Source organism: Chrysemys picta, chromosome 4 (assembly GCF_011386835.1).
Source record: "Chrysemys picta bellii isolate R12L10 chromosome 4, ASM1138683v2, whole genome shotgun sequence".
NCBI classification, from domain to species: domain Eukaryota; kingdom Metazoa; phylum Chordata; order Testudines; family Emydidae; genus Chrysemys; species Chrysemys picta.
In genome coordinates, this window is record NC_088794.1 from 138288111 (window position 1) to 138314148 (window position 26038).

At 45.9% G+C, this 26038-nt stretch overlaps 2 protein-coding genes across 7 annotated transcripts; both read right to left on the minus strand.

Moving 5' to 3' along the window:
* Nucleotides 1-1509: 1509 nt before the first annotated feature.
* On the minus strand, nucleotides 1510-7532 carry LOC135983216 (uncharacterized). The gene is made up of 3 exons (XM_065593742.1): nucleotides 5019-7532; nucleotides 2642-3742; nucleotides 1510-2097 (listed from the first exon to the last, which is right to left on the minus strand). Exons 2-3 carry the CDS (start codon nucleotides 3180-3182, stop codon nucleotides 1628-1630), a joined length of 1011 nt encoding a protein of 336 aa, XP_065449814.1. The 5' UTR covers nucleotides 3183-3742; nucleotides 5019-7532; the 3' UTR covers nucleotides 1510-1627.
* A 24-nt stretch (nucleotides 7533-7556) lies between these two features.
* On the minus strand, nucleotides 7557-16307 carry LOC101934646 (cell division cycle-associated protein 4). 6 transcript variants are annotated; one of them, XM_005285863.5, is made up of 3 exons: nucleotides 16164-16307; nucleotides 11625-11705; nucleotides 7557-9833 (listed from the first exon to the last, which is right to left on the minus strand). In XM_005285863.5, exons 2-3 carry the CDS (start codon nucleotides 11661-11663, stop codon nucleotides 9081-9083), a joined length of 792 nt encoding a protein of 263 aa, XP_005285920.1. In that variant the 5' UTR covers nucleotides 11664-11705; nucleotides 16164-16307; the 3' UTR covers nucleotides 7557-9080. The 6 variants fall into 6 exon arrangements, with proteins under 6 accessions (XP_005285920.1, XP_042697218.1, XP_005285922.1 ...); XM_042841284.2 differs by having other exon boundaries at nucleotides 14081-16184; XM_005285865.5 differs by lacking the exon at nucleotides 16164-16307 and adding an exon at nucleotides 15933-16155.
* Between the last annotated feature and the right edge of the window lie 9731 nt (nucleotides 16308-26038).

Here is a 26038-nt window from a genome sequence, read left to right on the forward strand (position 1 = left end):
CTCCTTCTCCTGGTCCATCAGATACTACTTTCGCGCCTTTTTTCTGACCAGGCGCCATAGCTAGCACTGGGATCATGGAGCCCGCTCAGATCACCGCGGCAATTATGAGCACTATGAACACCACGCGCATTGTCCTGGAGTATATGCAGAGCCAGAACATGCCAAGGCGAAACCCGGACCAGGCGAGGAGGCGATTGCAGCGCGGCGACGAGAGTGATGAGGAAATTGACATGGCCATAGACCTCTCACAAGGCACAGGCCCCAGCAATGTGGAAATCATGGTGTTACTGGGGCAGGTTGATACCGTGGAACGCCGATTCTGGGCCCGGGAAACAAGCACAGACTGGTGGGACCGCATCGTGCTGCAGGTATGGGACGATTCCCAGTGGCTGCGAAACTTTCGCATGCGTAAGGGCACTTTCATGGAACTTTGTGACTTGCTTTCCCCTGCCCTGAAACGCCAGAATACCAAGATGAGAGCAGCCCTCACAGTTGAGAAGCGTGTGGCGATAGCCCTGTGGAAGCTTGCAACGCCAGACAGCTACCGGTCAGTCGGGAATCAATTTGGAGTGGGCAAATCTACTGTGGGGGCTGCTGTGATCCAATTTGCCAGGGCAATGAAAGACCTGGTGATAGTAAGGGTAGTGACTCTGGGCAACGTGCAGTCAATAGTGGATGGTTTTGCTGAAATGGGATTCCCAAACTGTGGCGGGGCCATAGACGGAACCCATATCCCTATCTTGTCACCGGAGCACCAAGCCACCGACTACGTAAACCGCAAGGGGTACTTTTCAATGCTGCTGCAAGCCCTGGTGGATCACAAGGGACGTTTCACCAACATCAACGTGGGATGGCCGGGAAAGGTACATGATGCTCGCGTCTTCAGGAACTCTGCTCTGTTTCGAAAGCTGGAGGAAGGGACTTTCTTCCCGGACCAGAAAGTGACCATTGGGGATGTTGAAATGCCTATCGTGATCCTTGGGGACCCAGCCTACCCCTTAATGCCATGGCTCATGAAGCCGTACACAGGCAGCCTGGACAGGAGTCAGGACCTGTTCAACTACAGGCTGAGCAAGTGCCGAATGGTGGTGGAATGTGCATTTGGACGTTTAAAAGCGCGCTGGCGCAGTTTACTGACTCGCTCAGACCTCAGCGAAAAGAATATCCCCATTGTTATTGCTGCTTGCTGTGCGCTCCACAATATCTGTGAGAGTAAGGGGGAGACCTTTATGGCGGGGTGGGAGGTTGAGGCAACTCGCCTGGCCGCTGATTACGCGCAGCCAGACACCAGGGCGGTTAGAGGAGCACAGCAGGGCGCGGTGCGCATCAGAGAAGCTTTGAAAACGAGTTTTGTGACTGGCCAGGCTACTGTGTGAAACTTCTGTTTGTTTCTCCTTGATGAACCCTCCAACCCCCCCCCCCCCCCCGACCCGGTTCACTCTACTTCCCTGTAAACCAACCACCCCACCCTCCCCTCCCCTCCCGCTTGCAGAGGCAATAAAGTCATTGTTTTTTCACATTCATGCATTCTTTATTAGTTCCTTACAGAGGTAGGGGGATAATTGCCAAGGTAGCTGGGATGGGTGGGGGAGGAGGGATGGAAAAGGACATACTGCATTTTAAAACTTTAACTCTTATTGAAGCCCAGCCTTCTGATGCTTGGGCGATCATCTGGGGTGGAGTGACTGGGTGGACGGAGGCCCCCCCACCGTGTTCTTGGGCGTCTGGGTGAGGAGGCTATGGAACTTGGGGAGGAGGGCTGTTGGTTACACAGGGGCTGTAGCGGCGGTCTCTGCTCCTGCTGCCTTTCCTGCAACTCAACCATACGCTCGAGCATATCACTTTGATGCTCCAGCAGACGGAGCATTGCCTCTTGCCGTCTGTCTGCAAGCTGACGCCACCTATCGTCTTCAGCCCGCCACCTCTCCTCTCGTTCATGTTGGGCTTTTCTCATCTCCGACATTGACTGCCTCCACGCATTCTGCTGTGCTCTATCAGCGTGGGAGGACATCTGCAGCTCCGTGAACATCTCGTCCCTCGTCTTACGTTTTCTCTTTCTAATGTTCACGAGCCTCTGCGAAGGAGAAACATTTGCAGCTGGTGGAGGAGAAGGGAGAGGTGGTTAAAAAAGACACATTTTAGGGAACAATGGGTACACTCTTTCATTACAAGGTCGCATATTTCGGCTTGCAGGCAGCCATCGTAGGCCACAGTGTTTTGGCTATTTTAACCTTCTTAGCATGCGGGAAAGGTTGCAAACAGCCGCGCATTTCCCATATCAAGGATGAATTGGGTTGTCCATTTAAAATGGGGTTTCAATGTAAAAGGAGGGGGCTGCGGTTTCCCGGTTAACATGCGGCACAAACACAAGTAAACCCCCCCCACACACACACACACGATTCTCTGGGATGATCACTTCACCCCTCCCCCCCACCGCGTGGTTAACAGCGGGGAACATTTCTGGTCAGAATAGCAGGAACGGGCACCTCTGAATGTCCCCCTTAATAAAATCACCCCATTTCAACCAGGAGAGCTTTCTGGAGATGTCCCTGGAGGATTTCCGCTCCATCCCCATACACGTTAACAGACTTGCTTGCTTTTTTTTTGTAATGTTTACAAATATTTACAAAGTTACACTCACCAGAGGTCTCCTGTGTGCCCTGAGGGTCTTGGGTGAGTTCGGGGGTTACTGGTTCCAGGTCCAGGGTCACAAACATATCCTGGCTGTTGGGGAAAACGGTTTCTCCGCTTCCTTGCTGCTGTGAGCTACCTACAGTACCTCCATCGTCATCTTCCTCGTTCCCCGAACCGTCTTCCCTGTGTGTTTCTCCAGTGAGAGAGTCATAGCACACGGTTGGGGTAGTGGTGGCTGCACCCCCTAGGATCGCATGCAGCTCCGCGTAGTAGCGGCAAGTTTGCGGCTCTGCTCCGGACCTTCCGTTTGCTTCTCTGGCTTTGTGGTAGGCTTGCCGTAGCTCCTTAATTTTCACGCGGCACTGCTGTGTGTCCCTGTTATGGCCTCGGTCCTTCATGGCCTTGGAGATCTTTTCTAATACTTTTCCATTTCTTTTACTGCTACGGAGTTCAGCTATCACTGCTTCATCTCCCCATATGGCGAGCAGATCTCGTACCTCCCGTTCGGTCCATGCTGGAGCTCTTTTGCGATCCTGGGAGGACTCCATGACGGTTACCTGTGCTGATGAGCTCTGCGTGGTCACCTGTGCTCTCCACGCTGGGCAAACAGGAAATGAAATTCAAACCTTCGCGGGTCTTTTCCTGTCTACCTGGTCAGTGCATCTGAGTTGAGAGCGCTGTCCAGAGCGGTCACAATGAAGCACTGTGGGATAGCTCCCGGAGGCCAATAACATCGAATTCCGTCCACACTACCCCAATTCCGACCCGCAAAGGCCGGTTTTATCGCTAATCCCCTCGTCGGAGGTGGTGTAAAGAAACCGGTTTAAAGGGCCCTTTAAGTCGAAAGAAAGGGCCTCGTTGTGTGGACGTGTCCAGGCTTAATTCGGTTTAACGCTGCTAAAGTCGACCTAAACCCGTAGTGTAGACCAGGCCTAAGTTATCTGAAAAGGTGCTTTTCAGCACAGACCAGCAACACTCAGTTCTTTCCTTGCCTCCCAATTTCCCTCTTCTTGATATAAGTTGTTGTTCGTCTCATCTGTCTGGATTCTTATGCTTTTGCCGTTGCTGAATGCCTGAAACTACAAGAGCTCCAAATATTCTGGGATTCCTAAATGACACAGAGGTAGGGGGACAAAACCATAGACAGGGTTAGAAATTTAAGCTTACCTGAAAAGGAAGAGCAGATTTAGTGTTAGCTTAGGCATCATGGCTAAGATGATCTTTCCTCTACAAATTGTAATGTAACAGTCATAGGTAGGGTGACCAAATAGCAAGTGTGAAAAATGAGGAGTGAGTGAGAGAGAGTGTGTGAGAGAGAGAAAAATAGGAGCCTATATAAGAAAGAGCCCCAAATATCAGGACTGTCTTTATAAAATCAGGACATCTGGTCACCCTAGTCATAGGATGCATCAAAAGAAACAAGTCTGCCAGAGGTACCAGTGAATTTTACAGAAACTTTAAATGATCTAAAGAAGCTGCTTTCTTAGCTTGTAAAGCTTGAATAAAATCTCAGCATAATGCCAGAAATGTTGATAGCCAACTCTGTTCTATTTCTGTGCAAAGTAGAGCCTATCACCGTCATACATGCTAGTACTCAGACACTCCTGATGACAGTGTTGTTCTAGCCATTTTGGTCCCAGGATGTTAGAGAGAAGGTGAGTGAGAATATCTTATTCAACCAACTTTTGTTGGTGAGGCTTTTCCTACACTGGACTTCCTTCAGCAAAACTTTTGTCGTTCAGGGGTGTGAACCCTCCCCTGAACGACAAGAGTTTTGCTGATGAAAAGCGCCAGTGTGAACAGCGCTTCATTAGCAGGAGAGCTCTCTCCTGTTGACAAACAGCGGCTACACTGTGCGCCTTTTAGCAGCATAGCTGTAGTGGCACAGCTGTGTTGCTGAAAGGTGCGTCAGTGTAGACATAGCTAAAGAGACACTTTTGAGCTTATACAGTGCTCTTCTTCTGGGAAAGGTAATCAGTGTGTCATAGCTGACTACAAGATCCAACAAATAGTTTAGCAAAACTATTCTAAGAGACAATTCAGTGTGAAGTAGCCCATTAACACCCCCTTTTTCTCCTATAACTATGAGGGTGGGGTTAGTGTAATAAGATATAAATCCAGTGTCTTAATAAAGACCATGATTTTTAGGTCTACCAAAGTTATGAACTTAGTTCCCTGGCTCATCATCTTTTGAAAGTATTGTGCAGGTTTCCCTTGAGGATAAGAACTGACAGGTCAGATATAGAATGATGGCTTTGTGAAAAGTGTTCACCCACAGGTGAGATAGTGTGTCTTTTTCCTGAGTTCATTTGAGAGCATAGTGATGGTCTGGTTTCACATACATAGTTAATGGGGTATTTATTGCATTAGATAAGGTACACCACCTGTGATAGGTATATGTAAGACCCATGGAACTTGAAAGGTGCATTGTGGGGAGTGTTGACCATTATAGTAGTGGAGATATGGCTGCAGGTTTTGCATCTGTTTTTCTGGCAAGGTTGGGTGCTGCTTTGAGTTGGTGGGTCTTGGTCTGTGGGGAGCTTGCTTCTGATGTTGATGAGCTTGGAGAGGTTGTGTGAAGGCCAGAAGAGGAAAGATTTTTCAAGTATGGATGGTAGTTTGATGATACCCCATATGGATTCCAGTGTGAGGTGGCAACTATGTGTTTAGTCAGAGGGGGTTTTATTTCTGTATTGAAGCAGGTTCTCTTGAAGTATTTGGATGGCCTCTTCCATGATGCGAGCTACTTCTCTGGTGGAGTATCCTTGTTTGGTGAAGGTGGTTTTGAGTGTAAGTGTATATCCTAGACTGTCTCCTCAGAGCATAGTGCCTGGCTGGAGATAACATGTCTTGGTGCATTTGTGAAGGTTACTGGATCTATAAAGGTAGGTGTGCTGATCTGTGGGTTTCTTAGTTGCCTGAAGTGTTCCATTGTTGAAGCCAATTGTGGTGTCTGGGAAGTTGATGCTAGTGGGGAAATGTTCCAGAGAGTTTAATGGACAGGTGGTGGTTGTTGAAGGTGTGGTGAAAATCTGAGGGTGTTTGTTATTTGTCCAGAGGATGAAAATACCATCAATGTATCTCACATGTATCATTTGCAAATGTACTACAAAACCAATTATCTTGGTACTAGCACATAAGTAAGTGACTAAATGGACTAGAGAATAAACAGTTAACAGATTTACAACAGAAACTGTGAAACAAGTTAGAGTATGGAGGCATGGGAAACTGGACTAGTCTCAGCAGCAGACAGAATACCAATGAAACAATCTTACATTAACGTTGGCTGGAAACTTCTGGGACAATCCAGAAATGGAGCTTCAAGGTGTGACCAAAAAGTAATTTAGCAAATCTCTTCATAAGCATGTATTCTTTTTAAGTTTGTTAAGTACTCAGGACTAGATTTTTAAAGGCATTTAGGCATTACTGTGCTCAGCATTGCAATGCTTAACTGATTTAGGAGTCTAAATTTCATTTTTAAAAGGGATTCAGGCACTTAGGAGCCTAAATCCAAGGTGCACCAATGCCAAAATACCTTTAAAAATCTGGGCCTCGGTTTAGGGTAACAGACATGCAACATTACATATTCAAAACCAACATTTTAAAGTTCATTTTAGGAGTTAAGTGAAATAAGATGCATGTATCTTTTGAAAGGCCAATTCCATAAATGCATACATTAGCCAAAGCAGATACTTGGCTTAGTTTAATGTGCAGAGAGTCTTTCCAGCTAACAGCTAGGCATAATTGCGTAATAGAAAAACATTCTTGCAGTTCATAGAACATGCTTATCAAGATGCTTAGTACAGCTATGCTGCATTTAATATAAATTTGTGCACTTACATATTTGACAAGGCCCATACACAACTGTAGACACAACCTAGCTCAGTCATTGTACCGAATGCTGAACATATTTGTGTCTTCCCTGCATCCGTAATTTAACACAAGCACTCTTGAAATAGCTAGCCCTTTAAAGAAAAGACATCAGCAACTTCCACCTGCCGAAGACAGAAGTCAATTAAGAATGTTTAAACATCAAAGCAATCTTGGGGGAGATTTTCAAACTCTAGGTACACAACTACACTAACGCTCCTCTGTATGCCTTTTGAGCATCTAGGGGAAGATGCCTCAGATGTTTAACCCTAACTCACTCACCCTTTGGATCCATCCAGGAAACAGACATCTTAAGCAAATTTCCATGGGCATCATTAGATTTAGGAAGGAGTCATCACCATCCATGCTGTGGTCACACCAATTGCAACATAAAACCTAGGTTGTATTTATAAACAATTTGACTACAATAAAGAGAAAGGTTACAGCACTTATATCCAGTTTAATAAGGATTACCTGCTGTGGCACCTTCTAATTTGTGTGTTGATGCAAATATTTTCTAATCTAAAAATTCTTAAATATTCGAACCCTCTATAGTACATTTTCAATCCAGCTAAGTTGTACCAGTTTAACCTGCAAGTTTTCATGCAGTGCTTCATCCAGATAGTTCTTTAATACAAACTCACTGTCCATTTGGAATTATGAAAGCAATATTTTACTACTAAGCAAATAAAGATCACCTCATGTCCAAGTTTAATACAAAAAACATTTTCAAGTTCACTGAAAGCTCACATACAAATGGTATGATCTGACACAAACTTGAGTTAAAAATATGCATCCATCTACTGCAGTGGGAAAACTTAGCTATACAACGCTGCCTTTTCAACTAGCCATTTTCAAAAGCACTTAAACGATTAAAATTCTATGTTAAAGACGCATTCAGCTACACACTAGAAACAGGAGTATTTATATTTAGAAATAAGTTTCATGGAAGTGAGGAACTGGAATGTACTTAAAATCTCTAGTTAGAGATTTGAGAATCATGAGACAGACATGAAATAGGTCAGATCACCTGTGGGAAGACAAAAGTCTGCTAAATGCAAAAAACGTTTATTTTTTTCCATGTTGTACTCGGTCCCTTGATACACCAGTGAAAACAACTGAACTATTTGCAATCTCTTCTCCCCATACAGTCAATACCAAAAGGTTCCAGCAACACCTCTTTTCCCTCCCTTTCCTATCATGTACTTTGATTTTTTTCCAGCACCAGTTTACCAAGGTAAATATTGCTCATTTTATAGCAAAAATGTATATCACATTTGATCCATGCCCACCCCCCTCCCCAAAAGTGCCCTTAGGGACAAGATGAATTACACACACTCTAAAACGAATGTGTAAGTCCTTAATGAAAGCAAATACTAACCCACATTATATTAACTTCTGTTAATCAAAAATAGGTTGATAAGAAAGTCTAGGTAAGAGTGGGACATACTAATTTAGACAAGACATCGGAACACATCATTAGAGATTTAAAGGCCTCTAGTAATACTTTTTGTAGTAATTAGCGCAAGACAGCTCTCACATAAACAACTATTTGATGGTAGACTTCAATGATAAACAATTCACTTGATGACATTTACATATAAATACACATAAATAAAACCCTATATAATTTAGGTCTGAAATTAACAAAAAGTGTGACTTGAACTGTAATTGCATCTAGCTGTATCAGAGCTTTTCCTCTAATGATGCTCAAGTTGTATAAAAAGCATAAATTGTACAATTTAGTTTAGTAAAGTACTACTCTATAAAACAGAATCATGAAAACAGCGCTTACATTTTAATGTAATGTATAAAATGTATATTTACATTTACACACTTTACTGAACTACATAAGGTAGCTCATGGTAAAAAACAAATCCCTTCTTGAAAGTCTTTCAAAAATACATCAACTGCAAATATTTATGATTAAAAGTTACTAAATTAGCAGCTGACAGGACATTTATAGTAAAAAATATACTTTAGGAAAATAGCTGGAAAAAATCTAAACATTGATAAACACTTTAAAACTACATTTAAACAGAAAATTTTAGCAAAAACAGACAAAAACTAGGGTAATGGGAACTATTGCATATTGCTCCTCAAGAGCCCTGCAGTAACTGCAGGCAGAACAGAGGAAGTGGATAGGGAAGGAATTAAGTGGTGGTAGGAATGAAGTGTTGATCCAGAATCAGGATCTCTCTCTATAACTGCTGCCTCTTTTAGTGGGGGTGGGGAGGGGGGGGAGGAGGGAGAAGGAAAACAAAAGACAGAAACCCTCTCACTGAACATACACTCCCTTCAAAGGCTAGAAAAGTTTGCAAAAAAGCCCAATTCTGAAAGCCTTGAACCCTAACTTAAAACCATTTACAGTATGTATTTACAGTTAAATGGACAAAACAGAGTGACACTACAAATTGCATGTTAACTTCAAAAATTAACATTTTGCAATATGAAGTGCTTTATATTTTTTTTATAAAATACATGTGCAGTTTTGATAGAATAAACTATCTTAAAATTTGTTTCCACAAGTCCTCTGTTTCCTTGAAGAATCTTTGTCTTCTGCACGTTTAACAGTTTCAAGATTCAACAAGGATCTCCACAATATGATCAAGCTCATTAAGATCAGATTTACAGTTAGAGTTAGAATTTGCAGATGTCTGAGAAGGAAATGTTTCGAGATCACAGTGTCCCATTTTTGTGTTGCTCATCATTCCTGTTAATACTGTATCTAGGTCATAGTAAGAATTGTCAACTTCTGAAAACAGATCTTCAACTGTATTAGGACTTTTATTCTCTAACGTCTCAAATATTTGATCTAATGATTTTTGAAAGTTTCCTCTATTTTCTTGTGGGTTCTCCATTTCCCACATGTTACTTTGCAGGTTTCTTGGAACTTGTGGTGATGTAACTGTTGACATAATTTCCGAATTATCTTGTGACTGGGTACCCTCACAGTCTTTAGCGAAGGTACTATAAACTGGAACAAGTTTTCCTTCAGCTTGTTCCTTGGATGAACGGCAAAGGATATCTGTTGAAACTAGACGATCTAGAGAAGTCTGTCCTGCACTCTGTGTATTTATCATCTGCCAAGTCCCATCCTGGGTCATTTCCTCTTGGATTTGCCGCACCGTATTGGCTATAAGTACCGAACGACAAAGATTAGGTTCAACGAGCATGTGGCATAATTGAAGTTTGACCAAAGACATATCTAAAAGTGACTGTCGCTGAAGATTATATGAAGGAATAGCCTTAAAACCAGCCAGAGTTCCTTCAATATCTTCTTCACCATCAAAACATTTTCTCTTCAATCCTCGCACAAACATTGTGTCCTGTTGAGAAAAAATTAGACTCTTTAGCACAATCCAGGGGCCTAATAACTTAGACACTGCAGAAATGAAACTATTAAAAAAAAAACCACAACACAACACTTTTTAATTCTTTCTGAAATGAAAGATTCTAATCACTTGAAGACATAAGAATGATCATACCAGATGCTAGCAATGATGTATCTGGTACAAGATGCTTCAGAGGGATGTGTAAAACACAATGGACAATTTTACAGCAACATACCTACACAGGAAAGCCTGTTTCAAACTACAGGCAGCCAGTCAGTGATTGATCTATCTTCTGAAATGTGTGTGTGTTAACTATCTAGTCTAACTGCAGATACTGGTCTGATAAGCATACAAATGTTCTCTAATTTTACTGATATTGACCATATCTTAGAGTAGTGAGTGCCACAAGGTAATTTGTTAGGTGTTTAAAAAAAGAAAAAAATTAAATTGGCCTTGAATTTCAATGGGTGCCCCTTGATTCAAAGTGCACACATGATGTTCACTACACAGTTTGCTATTCTATACATGACTGCTAGAAACTGAGACTTTGTGACTGGATGGATCACTCAAAATTAACCTATTATTTTCATACCTCTGAAACATCTGGCATTGGCCACAGTCAGAGACAGGATACTGAGCTAGATGAACCATTGGTCTGACCCAGTTTTTTTTTTTTTTTTTGGAGGGGGTAACCAAACCTAAACAAGTTATTCAAGATGAAAATGTACTAGCTTCCCCCATGACTTTCAGTATTTTTCTCTACTTCCCTCAACACACCCTAATCTCTCATTTTAGGTTTCTGACTGCTACTGTGCACCAAGCAGATGTCTTTTTCCTGTGTGGTTGGTTAACCCAAAATCCAACATATGACAAGGTAAATTGTTCCTTCCAAGATGTTAGGCTGCATTTGTCTACATTGACTTTAAACTAGGGAACAGAATGGCAGGTTAAAGGGCTTCTAAAATTCCTTACAATACAATGCTCACTAAAAAAGTATCAAAGAGTCCTGTGGCACCTTATAGACTAACAAGACATATTAGAGCATAAGCTTTCGTGGGTGAATACCCAGTTTGATACTTTTTACAGATCCAGACTAACACAGCTATCCCTCTAAAAAAAGTAGATCACCCGAGTGTTCACCCCTCTTTCAGATCATTAATATATTACACTGCTGATACTATGGTTCTGTGGGCATCTCACTTTAAAATTCCACACACAATAAAGATACTTGCCCTGCTAAAATTGTGGTTCTCAGAAATCAAGTGTCCATTTGGACGGACACACTCTTGGGGTAAGTATCCCTTGCTTGTGGGATACTGGAAAATTCTGGAAAGCAGTGCATATTGGGGCTACTCACCCCAAGCTTGTGTGGTTAATGTCACCTTAATGCTGCATTTCCTGGTTTGCTACGTTGTTTTTTTACTTTAACTGTAATGTTATTGTAAGGGATATATATGACCCTTCTGAATATAAACTGTTTTTCAAACATTTGATATTTGAAAAGTAAACTCACTGAATGGAAAGGAATGTGGAGCAAACAACAATACCTTACTGCTTTTTGTGGGGGAATTCAGATATAGGAACAGTACCAAGCGGAGATGAAACTAAATGAAATCCTTCAAGATAAAAACATTCAGATTTTGCCAGAAAGTCCCACTGGTTTCTATTGCATTCATTCACTTTCAAATTGATAACCCACATCATAAATATAGAATCTTGTTGCCCAAATTCTGAGACTGCACAAAATATAGCTGGTTTAAAAGTTTCACTTAAGAAGTTACATACCAGTAACTGTGTTTGGTGGAGTCCTTCCTCTTCTCCCATGCTATAGAACAAGATTCCATACAGCAAGTGTTATAGCTTCACCTACCAGGCAACAGGAGACAGGAAGTCAGTCAATTACAGGAGTCACACAGCAAAACTTCATCCCTTGTTGCTATTTCAGGTACTTTATATAGTCTCCATTACTTGATTATCTGAGCACCTCACAAACTTTAATGAACTGAGCCTCATAACACACCTGTAAGGCAGGGCAGTGCTATTATCCCCATTGTACAGATTTTGAGCAGAGAGGCTGAGTGATTTGCCCAAAGTCACACAGAAAATCTGTGTGAAGGTTAAGGACTTAAACCCAGGGTCTCCTAAGTCCTAGGCTAACGCCCTAACCATTGGACCATTCTTCCTTTCTTCTCTTAGCCATTGAAATAGTAAACTAAATATTTAGCGGTTACTTGGGGTATTGAAATATACATAAAAATTACATAAGAGGGGAGAAAAGACAAATCATCTCTGTAAAACAAAAGGAAAAACACACAGTATACTTCCATTTACCGGAAACCCTACTATCCAAACTTCCATATTATCCAAATCCCTTCCTTGTCCCCACTGTATCCAGGAGATAAGGAAGGAATTTAGATAAGGCAGAGGTTCGGTTAATAACCCCCCCCCCACCAAGCCAGGACTGCAAGAAGGAAAAGGACGACAAGCCCCAAGCAGTTGGAAGGCCACCCTGCTGCTGAATGGTCCTGCAGCAGCACAGGGAGCCCTTTGCAGCCTTGCTGTTACAGAAGTGAGTGAGTGCAGGGTTGTGACAGCAGAGCTTCACGACTCCCTGCACCATCACGGGGCCAGTGACACTTGATCCCTACAGGCGCACAGAAGGTTGCATTTTTGGCAGGACAGAGCAAAGAGTTGGCCAGGGATTTCTGCTGTCCCAAACCTGCAAAGATTGAGTGTCACTGGTTGTGGCAGCGCAGGGAGCCCTCTGCAGCCCCACTTCTCATGGGAGCAAACGGGGCAGAGCAGAAACCCTCAGCCAGGACTGCAAAGAGCCGACCTCTGCATGTCTCCTCCCCTCTCTATTAGCTGAGCTCCCAATTATCCACATAAAAGCTGCGTGCCTCATGCTACTTGAATAATTAGGGTATACTATATTACTGATTTTGTCACTCTTCTCCCATCCTACATTTGCTTTATATAATCTTCATGTAAGTGGTAAGCTGTGAAATAAGGAGGTGAGTTTTCCTATAGCAGCAGCCATGAGAACGTTGTGACTAAAATTTGCCTTGCAAGGGGATAGATTTGCTAGCATATAGTGTAGGAGAAATGTGTTTTGTTCATAAAAGCAATTAGACTTTCAAAACAAATTTGGAGCTAAATAAAGTTTGATAGACCTCTTAACATATTGACTATGAATGTTGTCTGCACTAGAGTTACTGGATCAGGAAAAAATAGCTAATCTATTTGAAATTCTGAAAGCTTCAAGGGTAAAGTACAAAAATAACCAAAATTTTCTTCTAGAAACATCTGTCATAAATAAGAATTCAGTGACCCCAGCTCAGTTAAATAGGAAGGGGGGGGGGGAGAAGAGGCATTTTCCCAATAATGCTACTTTTTACCAGTTGTACACCCTAAGGACAATCTGTCACCGAATGCATCTGGACTACATGGTAACCATCTGCAGCCTGAATCTGACTGAACCCTCTTAAAACAAAATCAAGACATTTAGTAAAGATCAAGCAACATTAAAAGATGCTGCAGATTTGAGAATAAGTAACCAAGATAGGAGTGTTTTCTATTACTATATGGATATTTGAGCATTCTAGAAAATAAAGCCTTACTTCAGAAGAGTCACGATCACCTGCCAAAACTGAATGAAATGGGAATGCCTGCTGAAGAGAACATGAATTCTCCCTTCTGTCCTTTTATGGAAAGCTCATTATCAGGTCCAGAAACTAAAGGACAAAGTGATACCATATAGAGATGGTTTCAGCCCAGTCAAACTGGAACTTCAGTAATACACACTGGGAAAAGAACAGGCACCCAACACTAGAAAGTGATACACGTGACCTGTTGCATGTGATTTTTGCCCACGAGAACAAATAGGTTCTCTTTGCATCCTCTTCTTGAGTCCTATTTTTCATAGTTATATGGTAGCAAAGCCTACTGCAGATTCCACCCACTGACACACAATTGTACCCCAGAATCTAAAATTTAATTTAAAAAACAGTTTTTAGCCCTTCTGATTTTTTTTAAAAGCTCGCAAATAAATATAAAATATACACATCTTGCTGTTTTTCCTGCACCTGCACAGAACCCATAGTAGTTATGAACTGGCCATTCATCGCAAAAGGGTGTTAACTCTAAAAACTAAGGACATATCTACATTACAATCTTAAATCAACCTAAGTTAAGTCAATTTATACTACCACACGCTTTCTAACGGTGGTGTGTCTCCTCACCTGGAGTGCTTCCACTAACTGAAGAGGGGCAGTGTGGGGGGCTGAGAGCCAGATGCCCCAGGGCTTCTTGCTTTGCCACTCCCCAGCTCGGGCTGGGGGGGGGGGGGGGGGAGAGAAGAGGAGAGGAAAAAATCGCCTGGGGCTTCTGATCTCTGGCAGGGAGACCCGAGCTTGAAGTCCAGTTGGCTGCTATGCTCCCAACAGGGAACCAAGAGTCCAGGTGACGGCAGCCAGGCTCTGAGCCAGGAGCCTCGGTGCAGCCAAGCTTCCTGTCGGGAGCAAGGGGAGGGGAGAGGAGAAGAACAGGGCAGAAGCCCAGGCAGCAGCCCAAACCAGGAGCTTGGGTGGCAGCCCGGTTCGGAGTGGACACTGACAGCCAACGGCTGATATAGGTAATGCAGTGTCTACAGGTCATCCTAACTACACCGACACAAGCCCTATGCCTCTCGTGGAGTGGGAGTTTTATTCAGTGTGGTAGTACACTTACATCAGTGGGAGCAAAGCTGTAGTGTGCATATGGACATAGTTAGGTCAACATAAGCTGCCTTACGTCTACCTAACTGTGTAGTGTAGACCAGGGCTAATAAATTTAATTGTAAACACTTGTTTCTCTGCTGATCACTATATCAGAACAATTCAGTAAGTGTGCTTGGTCCACAGCTGTTGGACCAAGTGACAAATGAAGTCAAGACTGTTGTCTGTTTGGAAGTTCAAGTACCCCGCCCCCAACAATTTCAAGTAAACTTTAACCTTGTCTAAAAAGGGGAAGAAAAGTTACATCCTTTCCCTAGCACTCTACTACATGAGTGCCAAAAGCCCAAACTGTTCTGTTTTCCTGTGTGCCAAAAGCTGCAAGAGTCCCTCGATTTTGCGGTTAATCTTCGACAGCTCCTACAATACAGATGTGTCAAAACAAAAATCTGCAGCATACGGACATCTGAAAATGTGAAGAATAGCATAAAATATATTGGATTGAATATAAAGAAGTAGTTCAAGGAATAGTATTATTAATGTGTTGAAATCATGAAAATAATTATGTTTTAAATTTACTTGACTCTGGTGCAGAGCTTCCAGTTTGCTGTAGAAACAGTGACCTTACCACAGAATTTAGGTCCAGATTTTGCTAAATTAGAAATGACTGCACAGACACCATTTTTGAGACACTACCCAAGTAGAGCGTGTGGTTGCGGGAAAAGGCAACCCGTAGGACCCCAGTGGGGACAGTACCAGGTCACCCACCCCCTAGCAATATAGAGTTGTGTGTGACTGATGTGGGAGAACAGGGATGTACATAATGGTAATGAGAGGCTGGGACAAAAGGATAGTCTAGTCTTCCCCCTAACATACAGAGGATGTAGTGGAAAGAGTAAAAAGGTGTATGGGGTGCTGACAGAGCAGGAAAAGTGCAGAGGTGCATATGGCTGTCTGTGTGGGGGGTGGGGAGGGGGATTTCATTCCCCCCGGGGTTACAAAGGGGTCCTCCCACAGTGACAGGGCAGTGGCCCACTCCCCTAAAAGTGCAGCCCCCACGGGGTGGCAGGAGTCACTCCCCCAGAAGTACAGAGACGGTATGTGCTGGTGCTGGCGGAGGATGCGAGCGTGAGGGGGGAAAACACCGCCCTGGAGTAAGGAGGTGGGGGAGGAGCAAAGCGCTGCGGCGGGGATTAAGAACTGGGGGGCAGGGGGCGTGTGGGGAGCGGCTGGCCAGGGTGACGGTGGGTCGGGGCCAGTGTGCTGGACCTGCGGGGCAGTAGGCGCGAGGGGGGCGGGGAGACCGGGTGGCGAAAGGGAAGCAGTGAGCGGAGGCTGCGGAGTACTCGGGGGGCGCCTTCCCCGCCGCAAAGCGACCTACCCCGCTCTGAGGAGACCCTGGGCGGCGGCAGCTGCTGCTCGTCGCCCCTCTCTGCCCTAGGACCCCGGGGAGGGGGATCCGCCGCCATTTTGAATCCGCTCTCCACCCCGGGCTCTTCCCCGCCTACCCGCGTCCAGACCCGGCGCCTCATTTCTCTGCCCGCGGGACAGCGACAAACCCCGGTGGCGGCTAATCCCGGGCCCGCAGAGCGCTCAGCCCGAGCCTACTCACCGCCTCGTCGCCTCCCGCTCCTCCCCGACCCGAGCCCGGCTCCCGCCTCACCGACCGCTCCGCGCCTGAGAGAGGGGGCGGGACCAAGCACACTAGCCAGCCCCGCCTTCCCCCCACCCGCCATTTTATTGTCAAAGCCCACAAAGAAACGGCCGCCCGCCCCCCCTACCAGGCCTGCCATTGGGGAATGCCTTCACCACGAAGCCCTGCCCACAGCCAACCGCTGACCGTCATTGGCTGTCTCCTGAGTGTGTAGCACCGCCCACATGGGATCCAGCCCTCCATTGGGTGATGGGTTACCATGGTGCTCAGCCCCCCCCCCCGCCCCTTAATGTGCGACTGGCTGAGGGGTTACCATGGAGCCCGGACTCGCCCCTTAGCTGTAACTGGCTGAGGGAAAGGACGGGGTGGAGTCTAGTGTTCAAATAGCTGCCAATGGGCTAGGCGGGCCTGCGCCTGATCTGCCTCATTGACTTGCCTGGGCTCCTGGCCATTGACTCCAATGCCAGCAGAAGCAGGGCCTGGCTGAGAGCAGCCCTGTAATCCCTCCCTCCCGCCACGTGCCCACCAGGAGGTGGTGGCAGCGGAGCCCCCACTTCACCAGGGCACCTGCCCTTTTGCTGCACTGGGCTCATCCTGCACATCATAGCTGGGCACTGTGTCCCCTCGGCTTAGTGCTTTCCCCCTTGCTGGGGTCTCCTCCACTCTCAGCATGAAACCTAGCGCGCCTGGCCAGCTCACAAATTCCATGCCTGGCCCTTGTGTTACACAGCAGCACCTATGGCCGGAACCGCAAGGGAACATACAAACAGTCCTACTGGGTCAGACAATGGTCTAGCTAGCCGTTCTTCTGGCCGTGGCCGCTGCCAGGTGCTTCAGAGGGAATGAACAGAGCAGGGCAATTATTGACTGATCTTTCCCCTGTCGTCCAGTCTCAGCTTCTAGCAGTTGGTGGTTTAGGGCAGTGTTTTTCAAAGTTTTTTTCCTGGGGACCCAGTTGAAGAAAATTGGTGATGCCTGTGACCCAACGGTGCTGGGGATGAGGGATTTTGGGTGTGGGAAGGGCTCAGGGTTGTGGTACGGGATTGAGGGCTGTGGGGTGGTGTTGGAAATGAGGGGTTCAGGGTGTCAGAGGGGGCTCTGGGCTGGTGTAGAACTAATGAATGAAATTGTTTTTAATTGTTCACTTTATTAATGTAACTTCATAAGTAAAGTTTTATGAATGAAACAATATTCATTCATAAAACCGGTTACCCCAATAACTGGCTAATTAACAATTAAGATGCTTGTTAAGAGCCATAGCTGTTCAGTCAGCTGCCTTTGTAAGTTTCACTATCAATCCAATTCCTGCTTAAATCACTAAAACTTGCACTGTTTCAGTATTGTAACTTCTGTTCACCATTTATTACACTTGCCTACAGTGTAACTTCTGTTCACTGTTTGCCATCCATTATACTTGTCTATATTGTAACTTCTGTTCACTGTTTGCCATCCATTATACTTGTCTATATTGTAACTTCTGTTCACTGTTTGCCATATTGTAATTCAAACCCCATTTTAAAAACGCTTACTCCATTTTGTAAGGGCTTGCTGCAACCTTCATTTTTGCAAACCCTGCTGTAATCTTATTAGTTTAGTTTAGATGTGTGAATGAGGTATGTATGGATGATGGAATCAACCTCCAGTCCCAGCCTGTCCTGATTAAATAGAGTTCAAACACCAATGGCTGAAGATGCAGACAAGAGCCCTAACAAAGTAAAAAGAATCCACCCTAAAAAGAAAAGATACAATAAAAGGAAAATCAAAGCCCGGTCCAATCTGAAAGTCATGTCTGCAATTGACGGGTGATCAGTCACCAAACCTGGAGGCAGTGTGACACAGCAAGACCTATAGACTCTAGATTCAAACTAAAGTCTACAAAAAGAATGGGTAAGATGAAAAACTTTGGAGGAGGCTAACATTCTGCTGGCAACATGGAAGGGCATCGGTGCATGCCCAACAGAGACCCAGCTCGTCCTTGTGCCTGGCTTTCCTGGCCAGTTAGCCACCACAAGCTATGAACCCAAGCTGCAAACTCAAGCCACAGACTCAAGCAGGACTGGTAACCATGCAGCAGCTGCAGAACATCTGATGGATGTGTGTGTGTGTATAGGTATTAGGTATAATGTGTGTGTATAAGGATTAAGATATTAGTTATTGGTCATAAATCAAATTATCATAATAAATGTGGCATTGTTATCTTGTCCCCTTTAATAAGATCCTGCTCGTTTTTATTGGTATAACACTGGGGCAGGGAGTTGGGGTGCAGGAGGGGGTCAGGGCTCCAGACTGGGGGTGCAGGCTCGGGTGGGGCCAGGGATGAGGGGTTTGCGGTGCAGGAGGGGCTCCAGGTTTGGGTGGGCTTAGGGCTGGGGCAAGTAGTTGGGGTCAGGGATCTGGGCTGGGGATGAGGGGTTTGGGTGCAGGAGGGGCTCTGGGTTTGGGGAGAGCTTAGGGGTTGGGGCACAGACTTACCTCCAGCAACTCCCAGTCAGCACCGCGGACCGTGCTGCACCCTAGAAGCGGCCAGCAGCAGGTCGGGCTCCTTGGTGGAGGTGCTACTCTCGCCTGCAGGCACTGCCCCCCCCCATTCCCATTGGCTGGCAACTGGCCAATGGGAGTGCAGAGCTGGTGCTCGGGGCGGGGGCAGCATGCGGAGCCCTGTGGCCCCCCTGCCTAGAAGCTGGGCCTGCTGCTGGCCACCAGGGCCGCCCAGAGGATTCAGGGGGCCTGAGGCACAAAAAAAGGAGCCACCCGCTGTGGCACTTGTACTCACCGGGCGAGTACTGGTCCGAGTCTTCAGCGGCGGGTCCCTTGACTCGCTCCGGGTCTGAAGGACCCGCCGCCGAACCGCCACCGAAGACCTGGAGCGCTGCCGGGTGAGTAAAGATTAAAAAGGCGCCTCTACCCAGGGAAGGGATTCTCGGCCAGGGCTCATGGGGCCCCTGCAGGGCCCGGGGCAAGTTTTCCCACTTGCCCCCCCTTCCCCCCTGGGGCAGCCCTCCTGGCCACTTCTGGGGCACAGCACGGTGTCGAAAAAGGTAGGCATGAGTCTGCCTTAGCTGGGAGCACCACCAACAGGAGTTTTAACGTCCCGGTTGGTGGTGCTGACCAAAGCAAGGTGACCCAGCGCCTTACATGCTGGGACCTAGTAGTGGGTCACAACCCACGGTTTGAAAAACAGTTTTAGGGACACCCAGAGCATGAGGTTGTAGCCCTGATGATCTTGGCAAATAGCCATTAATGGACCTATTCTCCAGGAACTTATCTAATTCTTTTTTAAGCCCATTTATACTTTTGGCCTTCACAACATCCCCTGGCAATGAGTTCCACAAGTTGACTGCATGTTGTGTGAAAAAGTACTCCCTTATGTTTGTTTTAAACCTGCTGCCTATCAATTTTATCAGGTGACCCCTACTTCTTGTGGTATGTGAATGGGAAAATAATACTTCCCTGTTCACTTTCTCCATACCATTCATGATTTTATAGACCTCTCTCATCTTCCCCTTTAGTCATCTCCTTTCTAAGCTGAACATATCTCAAATCCCTATCCCCATCACACATGGTCTTCATTCTTCTCTTAATGTTGTCCTCAAGACTCAAACATTTTCACACACCTAATTATTTTTCTCTAGCCAATCTATCTAATCTCAGAGTGCCACCACATCTCACGATTTGAGCAGAGTCATGCAATATTTGGTGTTTTTCTTAAAGCCTCAGCTCCTAAACTCAGGTGATTATGTGAAAATCTCTGCTTTACATTTTTTAAAATTAAGTTTGCATAGTTGTGGAGACAGTCTTGAAAACGGAAAACTCTCAGGAGGCAAATAAAAAGAACCCAAAATATATTATTTTTAAAATCTCATTTTTGAACACTTGGAGTTGGCAATCCTGATTCAGTCTTGATGTTGTTGCCCTCTGTAAACACTTTGTTCCTAACGCTTAGCTGCTGTAAGCTTTCCTCAGCTCCGTACTGGCTGTTTGGCTCTCAATTGATCAGAAAGGAAGGGCAAGTCAGGTCTAGCTCACAGCTGAAAGCTGCGCTGCTGTTTCGGGCCCTCAGCTGGCAGAAAGAGGATCTGCAGCCTTGAGGGAAGATGGGAGGAGAATGTAGGACAAAAAAATAAACTCTGAAAACGGAGAGGAGGAGTAGGATGGGCTGTAGAAGGAGCAAGAAATAAGACAGAAGTTGGAGATTAGGTGTAGGGAAGGTTGAAAACAAGTAATAATGGCCTGCACAGAGTAAAATTAGCCAGAAGTTCGGAACAGGGTTAGGCTAAAAATTGTAATGTCTTTTTTATTCTTGGGTCTAACCTGCACTGCTCTTACCACAGCATGGTGCAGAATTCCCAGTCAAAACGCTAAAAGAAAAGAAAGTGATACCACAGAAGAAAAACTGCCACATGTTCAGACAGACAGACACTAATTCCTTCTGGCCTAGTTGCAAAGAATTTAGGCTCTGATCGGGCAGTAAGCCCTGAAAGGGCTATCCTTGTGCTAGCATAGAGCCCTGTTACTGGGTTCAATAGGTATGGTTCGTTGCAGGACCAAGACGGTAAAGTAAAGTGCAAAGAAAAAAAGTGTTAACAAACAAAGGGCACAAACATGTATATAAAAGGACTTTAAGATTTTTCTCCCTCACAATTATTTTTTCCTTTAAGTTAGAAATATCAGGTCTCAACATCTCCTAACTTTCAAAAAGTTCTCCAGCAAAATGAGGGACCTAGTTAGATTCTGATATAACAGGAGACTGAGCGGGGAAGGAGTTTTACTGTTTAAAACTCTGATTTTGTCAATGCAAACTGATATAAGGCCAGGGAGAAAAACTGTGAAAGATTCAACCTTTTATCTCTTTAGTTAAGGTCTGAGGAAGCTCCCATGGCAGATCTCTAGTCAAGGCATGACAAGACTTGATATTTTTAGGAAAAAAATTAAATAATCCTTGTGTTTCCTTTACACATGAGAAATAAAACCTAGCAAATCACAATGGTGTGATCTGGATAAACCTATACAAAACAATGTAACGCAAGAGATTTACTAGAGAACAAACCATCACAAAGCTAAAAATAAAGCAATAATGAGTACAACAAGGCTGTGTCACCTTTACCCTTTCCACCCACCCACCAACCAACGAAAGACACTGAACCAAACTCTCTTGTGTTGGAAAGAACATAAAAAGCTAGACTGCTAGTTTCCTATACAGAACTTTCACATTAGCAGGCTCCCTCAGCACAGTGAAATGTTCACAACTAAGATGACTCTTAGCAAAAGCAGAATCTATGACTAGAAGTCAGAGGTAAAGACTAAGGGGAGACAAAACACCATGAAAAAACGGAGAGAAATGTCTGCAACAGCTTGATAGAGGAAACTGAAATCGAGACACTTTTTACTCCAGCATAAGAGAGAATGCTTAAAAATCAGCAAAAAGAAGAACAGGAGGACTTGTGGCACCTTAGAGACTAACAAATTTATTAGAGCATAAGCTTTCGTGGACTACAGCCCAACTTAAAAATCAGGTCTCTCCAATGAACAGATATGACCTAGGACTTTATGTTGCCATCAAATCAGAAATGGCTAATAGCCTGTGAGGAGCACTCTGCAGCCCTATCCTGGGATGCCATGTCCCTCACTGTAGCTACTTTTGGCACCTTTGAGACTAACACATTTATTTGAGCATAAGCTTTCATGGGCTACCGCCCACTTCATCGGATGCATAGAATGGAACATATAGTAATAGTAAGGAGAGAGATCTCCCATGAAAGCTTATGTTCAAATAAATGTGTTAGTCTCTAAGGTGCCACAAGGACTCCTGTTCTTCTTGCGGATACAGCCTACCACGGGCGGCTACTCTGAAACCTGTAGCTACTTTATCAGGCAACACATAGCTGAAGGGTGGGGGAGGGGGAAGTGATTCATGTGTCCTGGGGAGGAAGAATCTAGCACTGAATTTCCCCTGCCTAGGCAGCAGGGCAGCTGTCTGAACTGGGCACCCACGGTGCAAGGCTAGGCAGGTTCAGCTTGGCCAGGCTGCTGTAGCCCTCCCCTGCTTGCTACCTGGCTGGGCTGGTTTTTTTTTTTGGCTTTCTCCCCCCTGCCTTAGTTGCAGGAGGGACTGGCTCCCTCCCCAGTTGTAGCTGTGCGTCGCAGGATATTAGAGAGACAAGGTGGGTGAGGTATTAGCTTTTATTGGACCACCTTGTATTGATGAGACAAGCTTTTGAACCACACCGAGCTGTTCTGTGAACTTCTGGGCGGGACTAGCTCAGCTAGGAGCTGGTACATCCCTTCCCCGACTTGAACGGGCGACAGGCTGGGCTAAGAGCGGCTTCTCCAGCCTCCAGGTTGCAGCACCTCCGCCCACAGCGTTAGCCCTTATTCTCCCCACCACGTGAGCTGGCTCTGCCGGGAGCGGCAGCCCCACCTCCTTGCTCTGTGCTAGCCTGTGCTGGGTTGCGTGACCTGCCAGGGACACAGATGCACCAGCGCTGCTGAAAGCTACAGCCTGTCTGTCACCTCCCTACCCGATTGGGCGAGGCCATGCTGGGCTGGGCATTAGGCAGGGGTGGCAGGTTTGTATAATTGTGGGTGGTGTCCAGAACAGGTCCAAGTCCCGCCCCTTCTCCCCCCCCATCTTGTAAGCCAATATATATATTTTAAAATAATGTAAAAATGTGGGGGCTCTGGGGTGGGGCTGGGGCTGGGGCTCAGGGCGGGGACAGAAGGTTAGGGTGCGGGGGCTGAGTGCTCTGGCTGGGGATGAGGGGTTTGGGGTGTGGGAGGGGGCTAGGGCAGAGGGTAGGGGTGCGGGGGCTGAGGGCTCTGGCTGGGGATGAGGGGTTTGGGGTGTGGGGGGGGTAGGGCAGAGGGTAGGAGTGCGGGGGCTGAGGGCTCTGGCTGGGGATGAGGGGTTTGGGGTGTGGGAGGGGGCTAGGGCAGAGGGTAGGAGTGCAGGGGCTGAGGGCTCTGGCTGGGGGTGTGAGCTCTGGGGTGGGGCAGGGCTGGGGATGAGGCGTTTGGGGAGCGGTGACTGTGGGCAGATGGGGCCCGTGTGCTGGTGGAGGGGCCTGTTGGAAAAGGGAAGGGTCCGAGGCAGAAAGGCAGGGTCAGGGCAGCCTGCCCTACCATTACTGAATAGGGGGCACTAGGACCCTGCGGTGGCAGTTGATGCTGGGAGGCAGCAGAGCAGAGACAGCAGGGAGCTGCAGGGGAGAGGCAGGGATACGGGGGCAGCAAGTGGGGGCCGGGGGACACTCGGGGGAGGCGTGCAGGGACGGCAGGCGGGGCCAGGGGAGAGACCCGCCCCCAATTGGTGGTGCCGGGCCCCTGGGCCCTGAATATTGCTAGAGACCAGGCACCAGGGGCCCATACAACTCACCACTCCTGGCATTGGGGCTAACCAAGCTGGGAGCTGGATCAGCTGCCTACAGTATTGTCACTCAGCAAGTCCGGTGTGGGTGGGGGATTTTCACATAGCAACAAGGGAGGAAAAAACAGTTTAAAAATAGGAAACTGTTTGTAAAACCACCAAAATGACTGGGAAACTCAGTGCCTGGGCTCAGGTCTGAAGTAGTTCTTCTCTTTTTTTAAACTAACTAGGTTTTGAGTTTGTTTGTACAGCGACTAGTGCAATAGGGTCCTGGTCTGTGACTGGAACGCCTCGGCGCTACTGCAATACAAATCCTAATACAATAGAAATTAACGTCCCTTAAGGCTGGCATCAGATCTCATCCTGCTCATGCTTACACACGTGACTAACTAAGGAAAATACTCCTGTGAGTTAAGTTACTCACACACGTATGTGCTTACAGGATGAGATCCTTAGACTGCAGTCATTTTCAGGAGAGCATCCGAAGAAGTGGGCTGTAGTCCACGAAAGCTTATGCTCTAATAAATTTGTTAGTCTCTAAGGTGCCACAAGTATTCCTGTTCTTCTTTTTGCGGATACAGACTAACACGGCTGTTACTCTGAAACCTGTCTCCTACTAGGTGTTTGTACATCTCTTAGCAATGTTTCTCAATCAGTGGGTTATGACTAGGGTGACAATACATCCCATTTTGGCTGGGACAGTTGCTTTTTTAAGCTCTGTCCCGGCCATCCCAACTTTGGCAAAAGTGGGCATTTGTCCTGTTTGCTCTTGCTGACTTGATTGGTTGGCAAGAGCAAATGGGACAAATGCCCACTTTTGTCAAAAAAGTGTGGTGTGGTATGGAGAAATATACGGGGGCAAGCAGCGATGCCAGCCCCTTGCAGGGGAGCAGGCAGGGTTTCAGCAACCCCAGCCATGGGGGCGAGGGGTGGGGGAGTAAGGGAGGGCTCTAGCGACCCCCGTCTCGCACCCCAGGGGGTGGGGAGAGGGCTCAGGCCAAGCCAGCATGGTGTCCCATTTTCTCTTTGGGAAATATGGTCACCCTAGTTATGACCCCAGGAAGGGGTGTCACAAAAGTCAGTTGAGGGGGTTTAGATGCTTTGAAAATTTTATTATAATGTAAAGCAAAAAAAATCTCTCTCCCCCTCTCCCTGCCCACCCTTACCCTTCAAGGCCAAGTATTCTTTGTCAACCTCTGGAAACACACTCACAAAGAAATTATATAACTTAGCTTTGTTATCACCGATACCTTTTTACTCTTACAGTAGCTGTAAGGGGATCGTGAAAATTTTTTATTTTAAATAAGGAGTCGCCACCCTGAAAAGGTTGAGAAATATCAGGTATCAGAAGGGTAGCCATGTTAGTCTGAATCTGTAAAAAGCAACAGAGGGTCCTGTGGCACCTTTAAGACTAACAGAAGTATTGGGAGCATAAGCTTTCGTGGGTAAGAACCTCACTTCGAACCGCTGTCCGCTACTGCAATACAAATAATAAGCTTATAAATTTTTGTTTTTATTCATTAAGTTCTGACTGTGACAGATATGGCAATTTCCTGCAATACCTTTGGGAGATTTTACTTTATTAAGTTTATGTATAATTGTGGGCCAGGGATTGTATGCAGTTGCATGGGGGAGGGTGACAACAGTCCTCCAGGAACTACAAACAGTGGGGGGTGATTAGGCAAATTCACTCAGGTTGTAACACCTCCAGAGAGGTACCACCACCTGGAAAGACTCGCATATACTGGTTCAAACTGGATTCTCCAGAGACTAACAGAGAAAGGACAAAAACAATGAGGAGTCCGGTGGCACCTTAAAGACTAACAGATTTATTTGGGCATAAGCTTTCGTGGGTAAAAAGAAGTGGGGTTTTTTACCCACAAAAGCTTATGCCCAAATAAATCTGTTAGTCTTTAAGGTGCCACTGGACTCCTCGTTGTTTTCGTGGATACAGCCTAACACACCTACCCCTCTGAAAGAAAGGACAGTTTAAACTGGAGTTTAAACCTTCTGTCCAAGGAGGGCCCCAAATTCTTCCTGGGAAGGTTTGGAAGGACTTGACCTACTGAGGCCCCATAAGACTGATGGGTGAGCTCTCGTAGGCTTGTAGCATGCATATGGGAAATTTTATGGATTTTATATGTTTTCTTTGTAATGATTTCACCTTAAGAATAAATGTGCTTAGAAGGCACTGCGTGGTAACTTATAACTGTGGGTAATTACCCCCTTTATTGCTTCTAAAGAGAGAGCAAAGCACAGATGCTGGCCTGTTAAGGTAGTCTGGGTTGCTCGGAATAACACAGTGCAGGCAGGAAACTGTGCAGCTTGCAAAAATCCTGCTGGGGGGGGGGGGGGGAGAGCGACACCGATCTCCATCTGAGAGGGAACAGTGAGAAGCCTGGAGCCTAGAGTGTGTGCCCCTGAGGGAGCAATACAGGTGCACAGTTGCCCTGAACTGAGGCACCCACCA